This window comes from Pezoporus occidentalis, unplaced genomic scaffold, assembly GCF_034315485.1.
Source record: "Pezoporus occidentalis ecotype Australia unplaced genomic scaffold, CSIRO_AGI_Poc_V1 ctg291, whole genome shotgun sequence".
NCBI classification, from domain to species: Eukaryota; Metazoa; Chordata; class Aves; order Psittaciformes; family Psittacidae; genus Pezoporus; species Pezoporus occidentalis.
The window spans coordinates 241,416-264,347 of NW_026914841.1; the positions used below are offsets into that span (position 1 = coordinate 241,416).

Sequence of the window (22,932 nt, forward strand, 5' to 3'; positions counted from 1 at the left end):
TTTGGAGGTGGTGGGAGACCCTACAGGAGGTGTCATCTCTAGGTGCCAGCAGGAAGTTGCTGAATGAAAGAACAGAGGTGCCGAGAGAAACAGATCAACATAACTTCACATCAGGTCTTCGCTAGGTCACCACTACAGGGCTCTCAGGACCTGTCCTGAAACAGCTTTTCTGCCAGCCTCAGCTGGCAGTGTCAAGGCTTTCTGCAGGCAGACGTGTTCACCTTTGGGTGACTGGGTATGCCGGCTCTCACCATGCCCAGCACATGAGTGCAGGGCTGTAAAGTGCTCTGTGGGTCCCACCACCACCTTCTCCTGAGGTGAGACCAGCTGCCCCATCTCTCTGCCCCCACAGCCCTCACAGGCAGCTCCAGATCTACTTGTGCCTCTTTATTAGGGAGCATTTGTACATGTACAAAACAGTGGTGCACATCTCTCACATTCACCAGCACGAGGACATTCGCGTCGGCCCTCCTGCTGTGGTGCCCGTGCCCGTGCTTCCCGCTCAGGGCTTACTGCTCCCGCTGACAGGAAGGCAGCCACATCCTGCACCCCCCTGCCCTCTGCAAGACACCTTGGTGTAGGGCTGCCTGGCATGGTCGTGGCACATCCGTGGGTTAATGCATGGTACCCCTCTTGGGACACTCCTATGTGCAGATGTGGGAGCACCTTGTGGGGAGCTGACACAGGGTGCTCTGGAGAGGGTTTCCAGAGAGCACCACTGTGCCTGCCTTGTCAGAAGGCTTGCTGTTTTTCTCCCCATGCAGGGGGACATGGGACACAACACAACCAGCTGTTTGCACTGATGGGGAACATGTTTCCAAATGGATTCATATCTGGGGGGGAATGTTGGGCTGTGCGTACCCAGAACCAGAGCTGCTAGGCACATCACCAGGTCCTTGTCCTGCATCTTCCACATGTGGGGCATTAGAGGATGCAAGGACAACAGCTTCTGCGTGTATGGCTTTGGCCACAGCATGGCATGGCCGTGTTCCATCTGCGGGCACTGGGGATGGCTACCAAACTGGCAGGGCCGGGGGAAGCCTGGCTCAAACCCAGCTTCCCCCAGAGGTCCCAAATTCCTGCCCTGGGGTCCCCCTCTATGCTGTGTATGTGTATTGAGGGGGGCTTTGCCAGCCTGCCCCCCCTCCTGAGATATTTTGGGGCAGTTTGTCCTGCGCTGGTGTCTGCTACAGTGGAGGGGGAAGAGGCAATGTCCAACAGGACAGAGGGAGCGTTGTGGGTCCTGCCATGGGTCCTGCCATTTCTGGGCAGGCAGGAGCTGCAGGTGCTGGTCCTGGCCAAGGCTCTGGCCAGTGGGTTGGGCTGGGGCTGTCTGGGCAGTGCTGGGCACGGGGCACCCTCCTAACCGTGTACAGTCTTGGGGAGGCACAGCGGGTGCTCAGCACCTGGGGGTGGGAAAGTGGCAGGGGGTACGTGCACAGTGCAAGAGAGGAGCGACAGGCAGGGGAGCAAGGGCAGGACCCCCCCCCCCCCCATCACCTGGGTGGGCCTGGTGGCTGCATCAAGGGATGAGCCGCTTTGGCCAATACCTGGGTGAGGAGAGGACGGGTGGGCTGGGGGTACAGTGGGCTGGGGCAGGAGAGGGGTGGGCAGTAGGTTTGCAGTGCTGCAATGACTGGAGGTTACCAGGGGCCAACACTGGGGGGTGGGGTGGGGAGGTGGCAGTCACAGTGCAGGGGTCTGGATGGGAACTGCAACGAGGGCTGCAGCTGTGGCAGGCTGCAGGAAGTTGGGGAGGGCGGGCAGGTGTTTGAGGGTGTCACAGTGGTGGTGCCGTGCAGGTGTGGCTGCAGGTGGGGTGTCCCTGGGCTGGCCGGGGGGGACTGTGCTGCTCAGAGACATGCCCTGCAATGCCGCTCTGCCCTGATGCAGGAAGAGAGGGGGGAATTGTGTGGTCCCTGGGCAGGGGGAAAGCTGCTTCAGGTACGTCTCTCTCCTGGGGTAGACCACGCAGGGCAGAGACTCCCACCCCGGAGGGGCCAGATGGGAAGGGCTTGGAGGGTCCTGCAGGAACCACAGCTTACCCCAGAATGCTCTGCACTGCCTCTGCCCTACACCCCACTGCTCTCCCAATCTGTCCCAGTGTGCCCATTCCCCTCCATGCCATGTGCTTGAGGCGGGGCTGGACCTGTGTGCTGGGGGCAAGTGGAGGGGACAGGCAAAAGGGCTGGGGGGGTTCACTCCAGTGCCAGTGCCTCAGCAGCTCTGGCAGCATCGCCGGGGGTGAACAGCAAGGGCCAGTCCTGGCAGTGGGGTGGGGGAGGCAGGGGCCTGCACTTGCTGCACCCGCTGCTGCAGTCCCTCTCCATGCAGGAGGTGGGGAGGAGGGTCCAGGGGTCTGCCCCCCCCGTCCCGAGCTGGCCTAGCAGGCGAAGTCCTCGAAGATGCCCTGGTGAGGGTAGTGGTGGCGGTGGTGGTGGTTGGGCAGGATGCCCGTGTTGTAGGCACCCTCCACGTGTCGGCCCAGCGTCTCACAGGGGCTCTGCAGGGATGGCAGTCAGTGGGGTGTGCAAAGATCCCATGCACCCTGCTCCCCCAGACACCCACACCCAGCAAAGCCTGTCCCCAGGAGACTCCCAAGAGACCCTGGGGGGCACCCAGCTCCCTGCCACTCAGGGGCTGCCCTGGCTCTGCAGCCTGAGGACACCAAACATGAAGCAGCACTGTCCCTTGCTCCTGGGATAACATCCCTTCCACCTAGGCTGAGGACAGACACTGCCCAGGCCCTGCCCTTGCAGCACCCACGGCAGCCCAGACCCATGGGGATACCTGGTCCTTGAGCTCCTCCAGTCCCAGTGTGGCAATGCTGCCTGAGGGCTTCTTCAGGGGTGGCTTGGAGCGTCGCAGGACTCGGCTCACCCTGTCCCGGATCACCTGAATGCAGACAAAGGGTCAGCCTTGGACCCACACACAGGTGGCACCCCACGTGTGGGCACCCCAGCCTGCACCGACTGTCACCCGCTCCCCTCCTTGCATGGGGGACTTGGGGCTGACAGTGGGGACAGCACCTCTGCCCTCCACTCTCCCCGTCCTCAGGACACACAGGGATACTGGAGGATTTCCCAGTGCCTCCTGCTGGGCATTCCCCAGTTTGCGGGCTGTCATAGGCCCCTGGGGGGGGCCATACACTGCACTCCCTCCACAGGGAGCCCAGCAGCTGTGCTGTACCTCACCCAATCCCACTTCTGACACACAGCCCAGAAGGTTTGGCGCACCTCATAGACATAGTCCAGGATCTCCAGGATGGTGAGGATGCTGGCACCAATGAACAGGCCCATCTGTCCCCCGATGTCCCCTGGGGATGAGAAGGAGATGGTCACCAAGACACACTGGGAGCCTGGGGTGGGCCAGTGGGGATGTGGGCAGTGCCAGGGCTGCCAGAAGGAGAGGGACAGTGTGATCAGAGGGGCAGGGATGGCAGAACAGAAGGAGCAAGACATATGCAGGACAGGAGACAGCCAGCAGCATGCCATCCTTCAGGCAATCTGCGGCCAGCTCCTGCCCTCTGTGGTCCCTCTCTGACTATCCCCACGTCTTCTGGGGTTCGGACCCAGAGCTCCCCACCCCAGGGTCCCGTGAGTAAGTTGGGGGAGTCACCGAGAAGCCCAGCAAGGTCGTAGGCTTTCTTCTGCTCAATGGCCTCATAGTTGAGTGCCTCAAAGAAGATGTCCAGCACCAGAAAGTTCTCCCTGTGGGGGCAACATAATGGTCAGCAAGGAGGGCTGGTCACTCTCCCACCACACCTGCCCCCGAACCTCCCCTGTCCCCCAGCCCTCCAGCTCTTAAGTGCTTCCAGTTATTCAGGATGGTGTGGTGAGGACACAGAAGGGGTATGTCCCAGGCCAGCAGGAACCATGGGGTGGGGAGGTGCTATCAGGAGGGCTGGGAGGTTAGGGACGTGTCAGGGAGATACTCTAGTGGCAGCCATCCCTGGGCAGAGGATGCTGCAAGAACCATGTGTGGCAGGACTCACTCCATGCATGCTGGCAGGAGTGGGGTGGGGGCTCCCCAGGTCCCCAGCTCCCTGCCCACCCTGCAGCACACCCCAGCACCAGCAACTCACCGGATGTAGGTCTCATTCTTGTTGTACTTGCGGGCGAGGTAGCGCGCTGAGCCCTTGTTGGGGATGCGCACCATGGAGATCTCCTTGCCATAGCGGGTCAGGTTGCATGGCGTGGGGCAGCTGCAGCGCTCCTGGCTGTCCTCCACCGCCGCATCTGGGGGCATGCACCCATTGGCAGGGTCGCATCCCCCCAGCCACCTCTATGGGGGCACCCAGCTGGCCCCCATCCGCCCGCTTGCCACCTCACCTACCCAGCGTGTGGTCAGCACACTCGATGTACACGTTGGGGGAGCATATGGACTCATTGCCTGCAGAGAAGCAGCTGGTTAGGGGGGTGGCAGTCTGGCCCACTTCTGCCCCCCACCCTTGATGCACTCCCCTGGAGGCAGTGGGGAAGAGGTGGCCCTTGAATGCAGAGGGGATGGGATGGGTGGCCCTTGGGTGCAGATTGGCTGGGGCAGGAGTGGCCCCTGGGTACAAAGGCAGACAGAGGCTAACCTGGGGTGTAAGGAGGGTAGGACGGGCTGACCCAGCATGTGGAGAGGACGGGGTGGTCTCTGGGTGGAGAGGGATGGGGCAGGGGTGATCATTCGGTGTAGGCTGTAACAGGCCAGCGAGCCCTGGGCAGGTGTCCCCATGCCATCATGCACACCCCTCACCTGGCATGTGGACCATGCGGCAGTGGCAGCTCCGCACGACGGCCTCCTTCTCACACTGCAGGCGGCAGGCAGCAATGCTGTATGTGTCGTAGCCAGGCAGCGTCTGCTCCCCCTGCACACTGGCCCGGCAGTTCCCCCATGGCTGCGGCAGGTAGGTGAGCTGCCAGGGTGAGAGGGGCATCGCTGCAGGGCTGCACTGGGCTGGGTGCCCGCAGACACCTCCCTGGGCTGTGGGTATCCTTCCTTACCCGCTGCTCCTGGCAGGACACAAAGGTCTGGAAGCCGGGCGAGACACCAAAGCCCAGTTGATGGATGTAGGGTGGCTCATCCTGGCTGTGAATCTGGACCCGGATGCCAGCTTCAAATGACGTCTCATCTGCAGGAGAAGGACAGAGGGGCTGCATGCATGCACACCCCCAGCACAGCTCTGGTGCCTTTTTGTCTCATTACCCCCACCAGCGTGCCCTGCTTGCCCAGCAGCCCTCCCTCCCAGCTCTGCCTGCACAGCTGCCCCACTCACTCGTCTCTCTCCAGATGGGCAGGTACTCTTCCTGCTGGATGTCCAGCATGATCTCCAGCCCGTTGCCCATGCCACCTTGGCGGGTCACCCGTGGGTTCCTCCGGTCCCCGTTGAATGTGTAGCATTTACCATACCGTGTGTAGACCTGGGGATGGAGAAGGGGGTGGTGAGGGAGCAGGCAGGGTGTTCTGCAAGCAGGATGAGGTCCAGGAACCCCTTTGCAATCCTTTGGCAGTGCTAGAAAGGAAGTTTGGAAAGGCTCATCTAAGCCTCCCCCTCCCATGCTGCCACCCCTTTACCCTTGCTGGGGGATGTGAAGCTTCTCTCCTAGCGCCCATGGGGCAGCCTGGCTGTCCTGCCCCTGCCAGGTGGGAACTCACAGGGGCAAAGTGCTGGGGGCCGCAGTGCTCTCCCTGAAAGCGGCAGTCTACCAGCATGTCCTCGATCTGGTGGCCCAGGCGGTGGAAGAAGCTCTGCATGGTGTGCTCGGAGCGGCGAGGTGGCAAGAAGCGTGAGTAGTTGGCAAGACGTGTCAGCCATGCACGCCGGTCCTCCCCCAGCACGGCCAGCATCTCGGCCACCAGCGAGTGGTTCTCCCAGGCCAGCCCCAGCCACTGCCCCACCGAGTAGAGATCGGGCTTGGTGAGGTGCAGGAAGCGTGCCCGGTTGGGGTTGCAGAGGGTGACAGCCGGGAAGCGGAGCTGGGGGGCTCGGGTGAGGCGTGCCCGGGTGTGCACGGGGCGCGAGAAGAGGTGGTGCAGGCAGTCGGTGGCGCCGGCGGCCAGCAGCCCGGCAGAGGCCAGGAAGGCCAGGCTCCAGAGCAGGCGGCGCAGGCGGGACTGTGGCCGGGTGCACATGTAGTGCAGTCCGGGGATCCTGGTGGCTCGCAGGATGCCGACGGCGAACTGGGCAACGCCTCCATCCTGAGCCGCTGTCAGGGCTTCCCCATCCTGGCAACAGGCAAGGGGCAGTGGCATGGCTGCAGTCAGGGTAGCTCCTCTGGAAAGTGGGGTGCAGGCTGCTCCCGAGGCTACCCAGGGCCCCTCCAGGGAGCTCTCCCTCCAGGGAGGCTTTTGCTCTGCACTTACCCAGAGACAAACGTGGCAGGCGCCTTCCGGAGCTGCTCCAGTGACGGGTGATGGGGGGGAGAGGAGGGGGCTGCTACAAACACGCCTTCACCCAACCTCCATTCGGGAATGGAAAATTCCTCCCTGAGCAGGGCTGGGACAGGAAAGGGGGCTGGGGGTGTTGTGTTACCCTGGGCAGAGGGACCTGGCAGCCCGCAGTGCCCCAGCATGATGGGCACTTGTGTCTGGGTGGTGATTCCCTGTTCCAGTGACACTGTGTGAGAACTGTGCATAGAAATGCTGCTCTCCAGCTCACCTCCACTGTCCTGTGCCCTGGCCCTGCTTCCCCGCGGGATCCCCAGCTGTGCCTTCTCTGGGGCTGGGAGCCCTGCCCCACAGGGGCAGGACAGTGCCAGGCCTGAGGGGCTATGGACTCCTGCCAGCAGTGCTCGGGACCACATGTGTACCTTGGTCCCAGGTGCTGTAAACTGGTATCCCCTGCCCTGGATCTGAAGATCCCAGTGGATCTGGGTCGTGTGGGTCAGGAGGCACAGAGCCATGGGGCGGGAACTGCATGTGAGCCCACCTGAGCCCGGCGGGTGCTTTGAAGTGACAGTGATGCTGTGATCAGAGTGCGGCAGGGGCGGGGGGGGGGGTATCTCTGCACCGTGCTGTCAGCACGGCTGGCAGGGCCCCGGCAGCCTGTCAGGGTGCCTGTAAAGCTCAGCACCGCGCTCCCGGCAGCTTCTCATCTCCCACTGCTGCCGCTCCCCCTGCCTCTGGCACCAGCCCTGCCAAGGCCCGGGGTGGCCCCCGGAGGGTCCCCAGACGCTGCAACCCCAGGATGAGCTAGGGCTGTTGTGCCCCCTGCGAAGGGCAGCATCCCTGCTGCTTCATGGCAGCTGGGCAGGACGAGGGCAGCAGCAGAAGTGAGGACTGGCAAGAAGGGAACTCCAACTCGCCTCAGCAGTGACTCCAGCACCATCCACGCTGCTGGCCTTGCTGCCTGAGCAAGGCGTGACTCTGTACCCATACTGGGGGCCCAGCCAGGATCCAAGCTAGCATAGAATCACAGAATCACAGAATGGTTTGGGTTGGAAGAAACCTTAAAGCTCATCTAATTCCACCCCGCTGCCACGGGCAAGGACAGCTTCCCGCGGAGCAGGTTGCTCCCCTGAGGGGCCTGTCTCCGGCAGGGGGCAGCAGGGCACCGCGTTTTCGTCCCGCCGGGCACCGCTTCCTGCGCCCGGCCCGGTACCGGGGCAGCCCCTAGGCCGGGCTGGCCGAGCTGTGCTTCGGGTTCTGCGCAGGGTGGGTGAGGACAGCATCCCGGCCCCGCCCGCCATCCCGGCAGCGGCGGCCCAGGGCAGCGCGGAACAGGAGGCCCCAGGCACGGTGGGTCCCGGGGAAGGACGGTCCCCATCCCACCCGCCACGGGACGCCGGCGCTGCCGCTTGCTCGGCTGGAAGCGCAAATGTTCTTGCGAGGCCGCAGTGTTTCCCTGGAGCAGAGCTGGGATCCCCGGGAACACGAAGCTGAGGCCGTGGGGCTGCCCTCGACACCCCAGGGCTGGCACCGGTCCTGACACTGTCCCGCTGGTGCCGGTGTGAACAGGAGCGTGGCAGCGGAGTCCCTGCACTCTGCACCCTCGGGACCAGCCCCGTGGGTCACCCCAGCCCACACTGAGCTGTCCCTTTCAGCCCATGTGTCCCTCACCATCCCCGGGGCACGGCTCGGCCCCCCCACACTGTGCTAGCACGTCTGCATGGGGCTGCTGGAGCTGGCTCGGCTTCTTGCTGAGATTTATTGTGGCTCTGAGAGCCGGAGGCTGCTAGTCTGATACCATCAGCACCTTGCACACCAGGGCAGCTTTTATATTAGTTTTCTTTTAAACGGAGGATGAGCTTCCCAGGCTGGAGGAAATGTCATTTCTCTGAACGCTTCCATCTCATGTCGGTTCAGACATCTCTGGGCAGTATCATAATCACCCTGGAGTCAGGGGAGGGATGGGGACACGGTACAGAGGCTGGGGCATGTGGGGACAAACAGCTTGGGGACAGGGACCAGTGTTGGGTAGGGCTGGGGAAGAAGGACCAGCGGTGTTGGTGGCCTTGTCCACTGTAGCCCCGGGCAGGTGGGCATATGGGGAGGGCATCTGAGTTACTCACTTGTCGGCTGCCAGGGTGCCAAGGCCAGCTGTGAAATCGTGCTGGAGAGAGCACAGCGCAGTCCTGCAGGGCTTTGCCTTTCCAGCATGACAAACTCAATTAGGTAAGAGGGAGCACGTGAGGAGGAGGAGGAAAGGCAGAGGAGAGCCTGCCTGCACTGGGAACATGATTTCCTCCCTGCAGCTGACCCAGAAAAGTGCCCTGCAGGGCTGGAGTACATATGTCCATCTGAGGACAGCACTTGGGGCACAGGCCCCAGGGCACTCTGCTCCACTTGCCAGGCACGCATGGGTTCTGCAGCTTCCCAGCTGGGATGGCAGGATTCCCACACCATGTGTGGGTCTCCCTGCTCAGACACTGCACACTGGCATCCCTGCACCATGCTCATGTGCAGGGGAGACCCCATTAGGGGGGGAATTTCTTAATACAATTCCTCCTTTCCCTGCTCTCTGCTGTGGAGACACGCTGACCTTGAGAGGAATAGCTGCTTGTACCTCAGCAGGCAGATCCCAGCCAGAGATCACTGGGGGGTCTTGTATCCTCCTCCCCACCCCACACAGCTTCCCCCCCGCCCCCCCTCCCCCCCCCCCCCCCCGCCCCCAAGTCCTCTCCACTCCTCTGGGGCTCGCTGTCCTGATCCCCTGCTTTCAGGAGCCCCAGGGGAACAAGGATGCTGCCCCCCAGCATCCTCACCCTGGCTCACAACAGCCCACCTTGTGAGCACAAGGACCAGCCCCATGCACTCCCAGTCCCCCATCCCCATCACTGGCAGCCCATTGTGCCAACCTCCAGCTGATCCCAGCTCACACAGGTATTTCCATGGCTTACATGGCTCCCCATGGTATTTAGCCTCTGGAAGACGACGTTAAACATTGCAAGCAGCGACAAATCCTGATTGCTCCGAGGAGACAAGAGGCCGTGCTAAGCTTCCAGCCAAATGTTTTCATGCAAGAGAAATGAGCTGCGGCATGTGCAGCTCCAGTGCTCCTGTATGCCCAGGGCACCAGCCCTGCTCCCACATCCCCACTGGGACACCCAGCCCTGCTCCCACATCCCCACTGGGACACCCAGCCCTTCTCCCACGTCCCCACTGGGACACCCAGCTCTGCTCCCACATCCCCTCTGCATCACACAGCTGGCGGGCAGGCCCTGGGCATGGGCACACCACACAGGAGTGAGCACTCCAGCATAGAGGCCCTCCTGAGAACAGTCATCACTGGGGTATGATGGGATGAGGACAGGGAAGACACTGGAGTCTTCCCACTCTGGGCTTGGCAGGGATGCTAGTCTGTGTGTAACCTTAAGAGTGATCTCCAGCTACCCCAGCCCAGAGACCAAATTAGCATGGGCAAGGCTATGGTATAAAGGAAAGCAGCCTCCTAAATGGGAAATGCTGCTTCTGAGTGACCCCGGGCAGCTGGAGGCACAGGGATGCTCTTGGACAGAAGATATGGCACAGGAGCTGGGGACAAACCGGAGCGACACTGGTAGAGCTGGGGCAATGGCACACCCACCATGCTGCCCCTGCTCTGCTCCTGCCCCTACTGCAGCTGTTTCTGCCCCAGAGCACAGCTCTGCCAAAGCCCCTCATTGTGCCCGCAGCCCCTTTTGGCAGCCCCCCACCACATCCCCAGCAGCCCGCTCTCCACACACAGCACATCAAGGCCCTGCCTGGGTGCCCCGGGAGGGAAGCTGGAGCGCTGACGCCAGCATTGCAATTGCCCAGGATATGAGATCTGCTTGGATTCAGCAATTTCAACTCATTTCAAGCCTGGTTCTGCAGCAATTTTCTGAGCCAGTGGGATGCTTTTGCCACTGCAAACGTCCCCTCTCATGCATGGTCGCACCATTTCCCTTCTCTGCTCCCAGGAGGGCTTGGGGAACTGCGCCAGTTTGGCTCAAATCCAGCTCCGGTGGCGGTATGACCATCCTCCACACCAGCAGCACCTCAGTGCAGCCCTCTGCCCAGTTCTGTGGGATGCAGCTGTGCTTGCGGGGCTGAGGCTCCTGCCTCTACGGGGCACTGGGCTCTGCACCCTCAGTCCAAGCAGATCAAGGTATCTTCAGCCCCAGGCAGGGCACACCAGCTGTGGGCTGGGCTCTTTGTTTTGATCATCCTGTGAAATGCCAAGCTCTGGAGCATCCTCTGCAGTGCCCAACCCACCTCCTCAGTAGGAGAGAGAGCAGTGGAATGGCAGCGGCCTGGGGGATGCTGTGAGCACATCCCAGAAGAGCTGGGACCCCTCATGCCACTGCAGATGTGTCTCTGTCCACAGGACAGCCTGTGCCAGCTGAGCCCCATGGCCAGGCCCAAGTCAGCAGCGGAGACATGGGTGCATGCTGGCAGAGCCCTTCCCATGCCAAGCAGGTTTGCTGTTGGAATACCAAGTACTCAGCTGTGCTGCGGGCTGCACCACCAGCCAGGCAGAGCCGCAGAAGGCACCCGGGCTCCAGCGCTGAGCAGGGCCAGCAGGTCACAGCCAGGCTGCAGCATCTGGGCCAGCGTGTGGCCCAGTGCCCCCAGGAAGAGGCAGGATCTGGAGCATGGGGATGCGATGCATGGCAGAGGGATGCACTGTGCACATACCTTCCCAGTGCATCTGCCCCAGTGCTGCCAGTGACGGCTGTAAAAGGGGGGACACTTGGCACCATACCGCTTTCAGAAGGAGCATCTGTGACAGCACAACCAAACCCATGTGCCCGGAAAAGAGCAATCCATGCAAGCCGTTGCCCCAGGAGTCCTGCACCAGCCGAGGCAGGAGCTGTATGGGGACATACTGCTGGTGCCACACAGAGCCTGGATGGCTCTGACACTGAAGCAAGGGGCTGGGGACCCCAGGTCTTCACCTCTCAGCCCCACTAAGCAGCCATGGCAGCACACAACTGCCTCTGGTAGCAGAGCAAGTGTCATCACAAAGTTGTGCTTTCCTCTGCCGCTGCTCCTTGGGGAAATTCATCCCAGAATCTCACTCATCTCCTCATTTCCAAACTAAATTTATTCATGGCCAGTTTGTACCATTTGTTCTCGTGCCAGCATTGTCCCTCGGTTTTAATAGCTCTTTTCCCTCCCTTGTGTTTACTCTCTTGATGTATTTATAAACAGCAATCCCATCCCCTCGCAGCCTCCAGCCTGCCAGCCTGCACATGCCAATTGCTCCTGGTTTCCTCTCCGGATTCAGGCACTGCTTGCCTGTGTAGCTCGGCTGCCCGGCACAGCATCTGCTCCAGCTCACCAGCAGCCTCCTCAGCCCCAGCTGCTCACGGCTCCAACACTGTGCCAGTGAGGTCCCTGGCCAACACGGACACATGGTTCCTGCCCTCTCCATCCCACAGCAGCCATGGGCCAGCATCCCACCCAGGTCAGGACCACCCCACCTGAGGCTAACCTGCTACCTCCAGATCTCCCAGCAGCTTGTGCTTTCATATGGTTCGCTTGCACCAAGCACTTTAAAGCATCAACCAAAAGGGTCACTCTGGCAAGTGAAGGAGCCAACACCAAAGGAATTGCAAAAGATGAAGTGCCGGGGCTGCTGACAGAGGTGGGAGGTGTGCTGTGGTTCAGAGCAGGGGCGGGGGCAGGAGCTGGGGAAGCCCACTTCAGCCTTTTGGCAGCCAGAAAATCTCTCTTGAGATGTTGAATGTGCTGCCTACCTACCCTGGTCTCTCCCTAAGCATATGGGTTGGGCGCTGGGGCTGTAGGAGGTTTCTGCCCCACGTTTCTGCCTCCTGCTTCCTCTGGGAGAAACATAGGGAAAGCTGGGGGGCAGAACCAGGATGTGCTCAGTGTCACTGGAAAGATGCACGAAAGCTGTACTGCCAAACTTGCAAACCTGGTTAGCTGGCTTGGTTTTGGACTGTGCTGAGCAGCAATCCTGCTATCAATCTGTGCACCCTCTGGCTCTCCAGCCGCTTCCCATCCTCAGATACCCCTGTGCCCAGCACACCGCCCCTGGGCACACAGCACAGCATGCTACGGATAAGCGCTGGGATGGGCTGCAGCTCAGCCTCCCTGCCGCAAACCCAACAAAACACACACATACAGACAGCAATAATTATGGCTTTGGGTAGTGGGCTCCTCTTGGCAGGCAGAGGAGACTCAGCACCATGTGTAGTGCTCTGCAGACACAGCTGGTCCATTCTGCTTGGCTTCAGGACCAGAAAAGGACGCCCAGCTTGTGATTTCAGGTGGAGAGGTGGCACTGAGCCCATCCATTCTGCGGGCTGGAGGAAGCAGGGAGCATAAAGGATACCCAAAAGTGGGGTAAGCGTTGCTGGGGCTCTTTTGTGGAGCTCAGGCAGCCTCTGCCTGCTTTCGCCCTGCAAAGACCCCAGCGCTGCAGGATGTCCCCTGGTTTGCACATACATCTGTGCCTGATGCTAGTGGCTTTTGGCTGAGAGGTATGAGAGGATCTTGGATGCCAGGGGCCTTGCCTTGCTACCCTCCTCATGCCGGGTACTGCGGGGAGGCATGCAGAGGGTATGCAGTGCCCGCGGTGATCCTGCCCAGCACAGGCAGGGCTCTCCCGGCCCCCGGGGAATGCTTATCTTCGAAAGCAACCGCGCAGGGAGTGCTGTGCCTCCCGTCCCCAAAGGGTTAACAAGCAATTTCCTTTGCTGACAGCTCGGAGACCGTTCACTATCGACTGCGGGAGAATAAGAGGAGAGAAGCAACGAGATAAAAAGGCAGCAGAGCTGGCACCGCCTGCTTAATCCCAGCGTTTAATCTGCTGGGGCAGCGCAGGCAGCCTTATCTCGCCGTCCTTCTGCTGCTCCATCTCATTACTGCTCCCACGGCTGCGCGGGCCGCGACGCCTGGAGATGCGGGAGCTGAGCCGGGGAGCGCTGGCCTGGGGCAGTGGCTACTGCCAACCCGCCTCGCTCCACTGCCTCAGCTTCCTCCGGGCCCGCTGAGCTGGGGAGCATACGCCAGCACCCCACGCCTGGCACACGCATCCCCCCTGCTTCCCAGCTGGAGCGGCGCGGCTGCACGGGGACACACACACAGCGACATGTGCACACAGGCTGCACCCACAGAGCGTACTGTTTTACACATGGTGCTGTTCACGCCTGGCATTGTCACACAGGCCTGGGGCACACTGCCATGTCACACATGAACTAACACATTTCTTTGCCCCCACTCATGTGGGGTGGTCCAGCCTGTACGATGCTCATGCGCTCCTAAGTGGATGGAGAAGGCAGAGCTTTGTGGGACAGTGCAAGGAGGACATAGCAGGGTCAGCATAGCAGGCAAGACAATGCCACCTCATCCTGCATGTCCCCCTCCCTTCACCCTCACCCATCCAGGTGCTCCCCTATGGGTGCCAGACCAGCTCCACTCTCTCTGCTCGTCCCATCAGGGACACCATGGTTTATGTCACTGAGTCATCCCCGGCCTCGCCCTGCATCTCCTGCAGCCACAGGGCAGAGTTGGGGGACACCTGGGAGCAGGCAGGTGCCGGCATAGACATGGCCCCTCCAGCCATGGCATTTGTCTGTAAATCCGCAGCATTGACACAGCACAGATGAAGCCTGCACACTAGCTGGGTTGTCACGGGGGTTATCCTGTTGCCTATGGATGGATTTACACTCATAAGATTTATTGTCACCCTGGCTGAGGCGCTGCCAGTGCCTCGCTCTGCTCCTCTTGCAAGACTGTGCTGCCTGCTTGTGGGTGCCATTAAGAGCTATGAGCAGCATCTTGCCAAGCAGCCACTGGCAGAGTGGGTCCCCAGACCGGAAGAGAGGTGGGCATGACCCTCTGCTCCCCACTGCCAGGGCTGATGGGTCCTCTACCCGCCTGTCAAAGGGTGCCTCACTCACCCTCTCACCATTGCAGCAGGATGTGGGGAGATGCTGGTCCCCAAGCTGCACCAGGCTGAGCAGAACACACATCTGCGCTTCCAGAGATTTGCTGACGGTGCTGGCAGCGCCACTCCAGTCACGGCTCAGTGGCCTTGCAGCAATCCTGTGTGGTGTGGGGCTGCTGGGGTGGCTGTGCATGGAAGCACCGTAGGCAGGATGGCCTAGGCAGGGAGATGGGGGAGACCTCCCAACCTGCACCCTGACCCCAGCACCACATGGAAGTACGCAGGGTGGCTATGGGAGCCGGGGCACTGTGCACCCTCTACCCCAGGGTGACAAGGGATGGGCAGGAATAGCCCCAAAAGTGGAATTTCAAGGCTCCCCACCCTGCCCTGGTTCCTCACACAAACCCTGCTGCCTGCCCCCCCTGCCATGCTCTCCAGCACTGATTTCCCTGGGGCCAGCAGGGATTGCTCTGAGCCACCTGATGCAGCCAGACAGGAGCTGAACCAGGCTAAATCCCCAGCAGCATGAGGGGCAGCCACCTGCCAGCACCCCCTCTGTCCCCAAAGTCACCACATAAGCCCCATGCAGCTCCCCCACCACCCTGCTCCATCCCAGCTCCCGCCTCTTCCCCTTCTCCTTCCCTCCAGCCGCTGAACCACCTCAAATGATGCTGGGAGCTCCAGTCTATCCGCCAACATAAACTTGACCCCAGCATGTCATAACCGAAGGAAACAACACACAAACAAACAGCCCGAGCTCTGCTGCACCCTCCTCTCCAGGGCCAGCTCAGGGGGGCAGCCTGGGTGATGCTGTAACCCACCAGCACATTGAGAGCCAGAGTGAAGTGGGGTGATCACAGCCCAGCGGGAAAGGGCTCGTTAATAGCTGAGCCCTTTTAGTAGAGATTAGGGAGCTGCGCGGCTTTGATCTTTGATTGCCAATTTGCATCTTGAAGGCGCTGGGACCTCATCCAGCCTCAGCGCAACCCTTTGTGGTTATCTCATGGCTAATGGATTTGTTCTTAATGCTGGAGCGTGCAGGCTAAAGGCTGATTAAACCCTCTCCGCGGCGCTAAATCAATGGAACAAACATGATAGGGGTTGGCTTTCCCCAGTCTGCACGCTCCCGGCGGAGGGGCTGATCGACAGAGCCCCCACGCCCAGGCACTGGCAGGGACTCCCTCCATGGGGTTGCCGGGCAGGCGAGGAGGCACAGGCACCAGTTGGCAGGGGAAACCCCGCAGCCTGTATCCCTGTTTCCCCATCCTCTGCTCACCATGCAGGCTGCGATGTGCAGGGGGGGGTCTCAGGGCTCACAAGGTGTCTGCTTCTCGTGAATGCTTGAGCCACACTGTCATTGTGCTGGTCCTTGGTGCCTTCAGGAACTCCCCAGTGTCCCCCCCCCGGCTCCTCCAGGCTCCTAGGGCTTGCTATGGGAGCAGGGGTGTGTCCTGGTAGGGATGGGATGGGACAACATGCCCCTGCAGCTGGGGGACTCCATCCCCTTTCTCATGCCCCCTTTGCCTCTCATACACTGGGGAGCAGCACTGGCAGCTCTCATCTCTGTCCTTCAGACCATCTCTCCTTTCCCCTGCTTAGAGCCCGCGCCATGTTCCCAGGACCGTCTGCTGCATGCAGCCCATACATCACGTGCTGTGAGCAGGAGTATCTGTACACACTTTCCATAATGACTGTGGTCTCCACTGCATGCCCAGCTTCAGGAAAACACAACTCCCACTGTGTCTGCAGGCAGCACTAGCAGAGGGGACAAACTGCACCCTGCCCGTGGGTGCCACAGGAACAAGTGGTCACATATTCTACCTGCTGTCTGGGCTGGGAGACTAGGGAGATGAGCAGCTGAGTTGGGCAGGACCAAGATTTTGGAGACTATGAGCTGTTGGGAGGAGGGTTGTGTGGCTGTAAGCACAGAGAAGACCACCTGAGAACATTTTGCACCCTCTGCTTTTTGCAGGGCTTATGGCATCACTCCAGATGCTGCTAAGGAAGAGCTGCCTCCAGGTCTGGTGGAAGTTGAGTAACAGGACTCCCAAGCAGGGACTGAACTGGGCTCAGTGTGAGCTCAGGATTCCAGGGCCTGTGTTGGAGGATGAGACATGTGCTGCAACACAGTGAAGCTCAGACCAGTGCCTTGCTGGGAACCAGTTTGTGGGGAGACAGTGCCAGTGGTCCTGGGCTGTGTCCATGCCAGGCTCGGCCCTGGTGAGCAGCGGTTCCTGTAGAGAGAGCCGGGCTGCCTCACGGCACAGAGCCGATGGGATCACACTCTGTGATTCCCATCTGCAAACCTCGCTATTAAATCATCTCCCCTCTGCCAATATTTGCCAAGTGTGGGAGATAAAGTGGCTACAAAAGTCATCGGTGCCAGCATTTCAATCGGTGCGGCTGGAACCAGAGGGGCAGCTGGGCAGGCCAGCAGTTCCCTGGAGTGATGGGTCCCTGACAGCTCAGCCTCCAAGCCCCCCACCCGGGCTTCTGGCTGAGCAGCCCCATTGCCCTACCTGCAGCAGTGCAAGGGGAGCCAAGACCCCTTCACGCTGCTGCACAGCACCTCTGCCTGCATGGGATAGATGCTGACGCCACGGGCACAGCTGCCTGTGCCAGCCTGCCCCAGGCATCAGCACAGCCCCCACCCCTCCCCCCCACCTCTGCACCAGAACAGTTATCTCCACTCTGTCAGCATCTACCCTGCAGCATCTTCTCAACACAGCACCAACTCACCCCCTCCAGTACTGCCCCATCCAATCCATGTCATCCCAGTGTCCCCAGCTACCACTGCCCTGCCCTATGCATCCCCTTCTCCCTTGCGCCAGGCTGCCTGCACAGCCTCTGTGGTGGTCTCTGAGTAGGTGAAGCAGGACATGATGCCAAGATACAGCTCCTGGAGGAGAAGCCCAGAGCATTATCAGCCCAGGGAGTTAATTAAGGTCATGTCAGACGATAAGGAAACAGGATGTCAGAGCGGCGGCGGCAGCGCAGGGGATCAGAGCCTGAAAAACTGTCTATGAAAAGCAACTCCACCAAGATGTGATCAGCCAGGTGCTTGGGGACAGAGTGGCTGTCATAGCTACATGCACGGGGGCTCCAAGCACAGCACCACTCTCACTGGACCCATGTCCAGTATGGGGTGGAATAGGTTGGGATGGGGATGCAATGAGAGCTGGCTGAGGGGCCCTGGTTATCTGCTTCTGCCCTCAGCCAGGATTAGCTCATCCCGGTGCAACCAGCACCACGCCGTCAGGGCAGGAATCACTGTGAACCTCTGCCCATAATAAGCCCATGTGATTGCAGACACTCCAATCAGCAGGACCACAAAGCTGGGTGCACCAGGCTGCTTGACAGCACTCGCACTGCTCCTGCCTCAGACTGGTCACCTCCCTGCTCAGTGATGGCTTTGCCTCCTGGACCAGAGAGTGCCATGGGTCCAGAAGAGCAGAGCTGGCACAGCACAGCACAGTTCACAGCAGGACAGTGGGAGCAGGCTGGGTTGGGAGGGACAGGCACTGGGGACACACTACCAGTGCAAACCCATATTTCCTGGCTGGGTGGGAGCTGAGCCACTGGGGCATAATTAATACTCTCATCAATCTCAGCTGGATTTGCATCATGCCCTGGGTCCTGTGCTGCTTGGGAAGGTGGGCTGCTCCATGCCTTCTCCATTGGGGTCACAGGCCCAGTGTGGGCCCCAGCTTGCCCCTACATGCACCCCATCTCTCCTCGCCCCATTGCCCCCCACAGCAGGGCACCCACAGGCCACTGCCTTGTCTCACTCCAGCCACTGGGGTGTTGAAGACAGATGGAGATGCTTCCCTCTGCCACACAGTCCCTCCTTCCCTCCTTGGGCTGTGAGAAAATTTCAGGGAAGGCAGCTTGTGAGTGAAGGGCACAGCAGGGTTTGGAGGGCAAAGGGGGGTGGTCGAGCTGCAGACACCCACAGCCCACCTCTACATGCCTAGGATGGGGCACAAGGCCCATGGGCAACATCCACGGCTGGTGTCTGCTCTCCTGGGACACTCACCTCCCTCCTGCTCCTGCCCTGCTCCCCTGGCCCAGCTGAGCACCCCGGATGGGTCTCCAGCCTGAGCTCCGGTCTGGGAGGAAAAAGACCAGAAAAGAGGCTGTGGTAGTGTCAGGGGCACCATGGTGCACGCAGGGACATGGGTGCTACCCACAGCTCTTGCTTTGCTGCCCTGTGGGTGCAGGTGGCAGAGGGACAGGACAGCAGAGGGATGTGGGGAGTGCCACTGCTCCCCCGGGCATGGCAGACCAGTGAGATATCCCTGTGCAGCTGAGTGCAACAGCTCTCCACAGCCGGTACACTGCTGATAGCCACTGCCTGCCCTGTGACACCGCGGGGACTGTGATGCTCTGGGCACAGCCAGGGTACAGACAGATACAGGAGGAGACATGGGCATGCCTCCTGCCCCCAGGGCTGCCCACTGCAGCCACTGTCACTGGAGTGCCTCACCTGTACCTGACTGCAGCACCCACAGCATCTGCATCACCTGCAGCACCCTCTGCACAGCCCACCACCAAGCACCAGGAATTAAAGTGTTAATGAGCTGGAGAGTCGGCAGTTAGCGATTAATCAGGGGCTCTGCTCTGATGAGGCATGTGCCTCCTCTCCCCTCTCCCCCTGCCCATCCCAGGGGCTGGTGGGTGGCAGTAAGCCAGTGGATGCCCCCAGCCCCTGCTCTCTATCTCACAGCCACCATGGGCAGGGGCCAGCCTGGCTCTCCAGCCCAGCTGAGCTCCCCGACACAGATAGGGGTCCCCAACCCTCCTTCCACTGGGACACAGCACTCACAGGTCCTCCCAGCCTCTGGCTTTCTTGCTGTGCTCACCTTCCCGGAGGCAATCGGCAGGGAGCCTTTTGCTCTGCTGGAGCAAAACCTGTTGAGTCCAGCTGAGCTAAGGTAAGTTTAACAGCAAAGTGAGCTCTGGTCCATGTGTGTGCCCGGAGAGGAGCATGGTGAGCTGAGGGTGCCTCTGCTGATGGGCCCTGCCCACCTGCATGAGGTTGGCTGGGGAGGCCCAGCCGCTTGGGCAGCGATGGTTCCCAGGGACAGGGCAGGCACGTGTGGGAGCCCTGAGCCCCAGCAGGTCAGGGGGTGTGTCCAGCCCCCCAAGACTGGCAGCGTGGCTCAGCGGCAGGGCCATCCTCACCTCCGGCTCGGTGATACAGCTGCAGTGGATGGGGCCGGCAGCATCCTGCCCGTAACTGCTGCTGGCGCAGCACACTGGAGCACGGCTCAGAGCACGAAGCGAAGGTTTTGCAGGGGACAGCCACCCACAAAACCGTGTGGGAAGCTGCTCAAGCACGAGCCTGACTGCTCCCCGCTGTGAAGCCCTGGCTGGCTTTCCTCCCCTTGCAGAGTTAGGATGTGGCAGAGATCTGGCACCCTCCTGCCCTCACACCCTTGCCATGCAGCCCAAGCAAGGAGCGTACCCTGGGGATGAGTTTCCGCTCTGGCTGCATGTTGGGGCAGCACCTGGGAGAAAAGGCCAGCGACCAGCACGGAGCAGGTTAGAGAGATGCATGTTCTCCCCTACTGCACAATTAATCATGAGAAGTTTTTCCTCCTTTCGTGCATGAAACAAAATTTGGCAGGGCGTTCTGACCACAGGGACTTGCTGCTTGCTCTCCAGTAAAAACCCAGCCACATCTGGCAAAGAAATAACCTTAGAGCATCCCTGTGTGCACAGGCAGGAAGAGGAAATGTTGGACCAGGCAGGAATAATCAGTGGGGCTTGGTCCACAGCCCCCCATGCAGTGAGCACCTTCAGCTCCTGTGTTTGCTCCCACTCCACAGCCCCCAGCACACACACAGCCGTGCTGCTCTGCTGCCCTCATTGTCCCTGCCCACAGGGGCTGTTATTCTGGTCCTGGATATATAAATGCCCAGGCAGGGTCTCCCCCCCAACTGCCAGTCAGCTGGGTGCTGGCAGCAGCCCCTGCAGCCCCTGCCTGGGCTCTCCTCCCACCCCTGGCTGGCTCCCCCTGGCCGCTCCATCACCCAGCCTGGCTGGAGCCTCAGCCCATCGTTTCTGCAGCAAGCCCAAGCCTCCCTAGCAGTGTTCCAGCTATTTGTTATTGGAAAAAGGGGGAAATACGGTTTTCAACAATTATTGTTTTTTCCACCTGACTGGCTGCAAACTTGTTAATTTTTTTCTTTAATGTGTGAACAGTGTCGACGACAGCTGCATGTGAAATGACTCGACGCCCTATCTGTGGGTCCCTGGCTGGCTTTCAGCGCTCGCACCGCAAACATTGCCTTCTATAAATAAAGGCCTATATCTCATCAATGGCAGAACAGCAGAGCTTTATATAGTCGTCTTACATAAAACCGTCTCTCTTTATGGGCTTCAAACCATTTGCGTCACTTAGTGCAGCTCCGTAAACCTCCTGCTCCAGCCGCTCCCCTGCGGAGGGAGACCCGGCATGGCTGCCCCCTGCCCCACAGAGCCAGGCAGCAGCTGTGTCCTCGTCCCCCCACCCTGCCACCTTGGCACACACTTCCCTCCAGCCCGCCTGGCCTTGGCAGCGAGCATGGCATCCGGCACTGCCAGGCACCCCTGCATCTGGGGACTACCAGCCACAGGCCAGCACTATGTACCCTCCCCTCGTCACTCTCCCTGTCCCTGCCATGGGTCCTGGAGCAGCACAGGCAAGTTCCCTGCGAGGTGCCACACCATCCTCCATCACTTGGGAATCAGGGACCCGAGGGTGCAGGGTGACCAGGGATGTGGTGTCAGGCTGCGGGCACCATCTGGATCCCTTCATCTCCAACTCTGACATACAGGGGAAACAAGTCCGACCAGTGGCTTTCCACCCCACTGCCCAGTGAGCACCTGGCATGGGGCATGCCAGGGTCTGCCCCCATGGCCACAGAACACGGGGCCCACCTCCAGCCTGCCATGGTCCCTGGGGGCCCTGGCTCCATATGGCAGAGCCTGTCCCTCTGGCTCTCTCCAGGTGCCTGCCTGCATGCACCGATGGGTGGTGAGGGGGTCAGGGCCTCCTTCTGGGGCTGCAGCAATGCCTGCCTGCAGGGAAACATCCGGCACCCCGGCTGGCAGTGCAAGAGCCAGGGGGACAGAGCTGCAGAGACTATGGTGACAAACCTTTGTTTACCCCCATGCTACTCCAGTCACTACCCTGGGTGAGAAGGTGGCCAGAGCTGGAGGAACACAGGGATCCAACAGCATCATGGCACTGGGACCCGTGGTGCACTCTGCCCCATGGCTGCTCCCAGCACCACACGTCCCTGGGACCCCTGCCATGGGTGACACTGGCACCATGGCTGGGGTCACTGCAATGCCTTGCCTGCCATGGTGCCCTGTGGCATCCAACCACACCACCAGTACAGGGCACCTGTACCCCAGCCTGCTCTACCTCATGCCCAGAGCCACCATGCCCAGCCAGCCACATTACACCTCATGCAGCCCCCCTTATCCCCTAGCCAGTCATCCTGCGCCTCATCAGCCCCACAGCCCTGTGTCCCCAGGCACCAGCAAGCACTCACCCCCGGGGACAAGCCCCATGGGTGCCCCAACCCCATCCCTCCCTCAGCCACCCGAATGCCCACCCCACTCTGCAGCCAGCAGCACTGGGGTGGCAGTGCCCCCAGACACCCCACAGTTGCCCTAGCCTGGGGGGGCAGCAGTGCCCCTGATCTGCCCAGCCTGGCACGTGGTACCAGCCTCGTGGCACGTCCCACATCCCTGGGGAGCCACATCAGGCACGGGCATCCTGGCCGCTGGCTCCCCCCCATATCAGAGACAGGCTTATTAAGTGTGTGATATTAAATTACCCAGATAAGAGCATAAGAGCTTTTAAAGTCAATTCATTAAATATAATTATGAAGAGAGCTTTTTTATGCTCACAGTGATCCAATCTCAATCAGGGAGACGGTGGGAAAGCCGCCGGTTCCTCCAGCATCTCCGTTCCCCTGCTGTGTCGCCTCCGCGCCCCCTGGCTCCCCCGCCTCGGTCCCCTCCTGTGCAGAGGTGGCACCCACGGCCCCTGCTGCCTACCCCACTGCCCTGGCATCCCCTCCCCAGTGTCACAGCTGGTGCCACCTCCATCCTATGGGCTTCTGCTCAACAAAGGGGCGGGAGAGATGAGGCAATGGTGAGGAGACAAAAGGCCCGGCAGGGATGGGGAGGACAGTAGCAGGATATGGAGAAGCTTGGGGACAAGAGCCAGCTATGTGGGGAGCTGAACACAGGTTCTTCCCAGACATGTGTCTTCTTCTCCACAGAATCTGACCTCCTCCTTTTCTCCTGTGGAGCAGCCTCCTTAGGGACCTAGTGATCCATCCTCACTCCCCAGGCAGGAGAGGTGCAGACTTTCCTCCCCTCCCACATTCATTAATGGTGCTTTTTGACCAGTTAATACCTGCCAGCCCCGCAGAAGTTGCCCCAGCCCACAGCCAGACTCCTCACATGCAGCCCAGGTGGCCTCATGCCAGCCATTTGCACTGGGAACCCCCTCTCACCCCGTGCACCCCCAGCCACACTCAGGACTGAGCTCATCTTTCCTGAGGGAAGCCACAGGGGAGAGGGGGTCCCAAAGGCACTTCAGGAGATCCACAACCCTCATCTAC

At 60.6% G+C, this 22,932-nt stretch overlaps 1 protein-coding gene across 1 annotated transcript in view; it reads right to left on the minus strand.

Annotated features, from left to right (window-relative positions):
• Positions 1-366: 366 nt before the first annotated feature.
• ASIC4 (acid sensing ion channel subunit family member 4) overlaps positions 367-22,932 on the minus strand; it is a 28,703-nt gene continuing 6,137 nt past the window's right edge. The window contains exons 2-10 of the mRNA XM_062626369.1: positions 5,264-5,408; positions 4,992-5,119; positions 4,744-4,903; positions 4,336-4,392; positions 4,085-4,238; positions 3,619-3,710; positions 3,237-3,316; positions 2,791-2,895; positions 367-2,503 (exon numbers count right to left, since the gene is read on the minus strand). Coding sequence (XP_062482353.1) covers positions 2,384-2,503; positions 2,791-2,895; positions 3,237-3,316; positions 3,619-3,710; positions 4,085-4,238; positions 4,336-4,392; positions 4,744-4,903; positions 4,992-5,119; positions 5,264-5,408 — 1,041 coding nt within the window. The 3' untranslated portion in view covers positions 367-2,383. The remainder of the gene's footprint in view (positions 2,504-2,790; positions 2,896-3,236; positions 3,317-3,618; positions 3,711-4,084; positions 4,239-4,335; positions 4,393-4,743; positions 4,904-4,991; positions 5,120-5,263; positions 5,409-22,932) is intronic.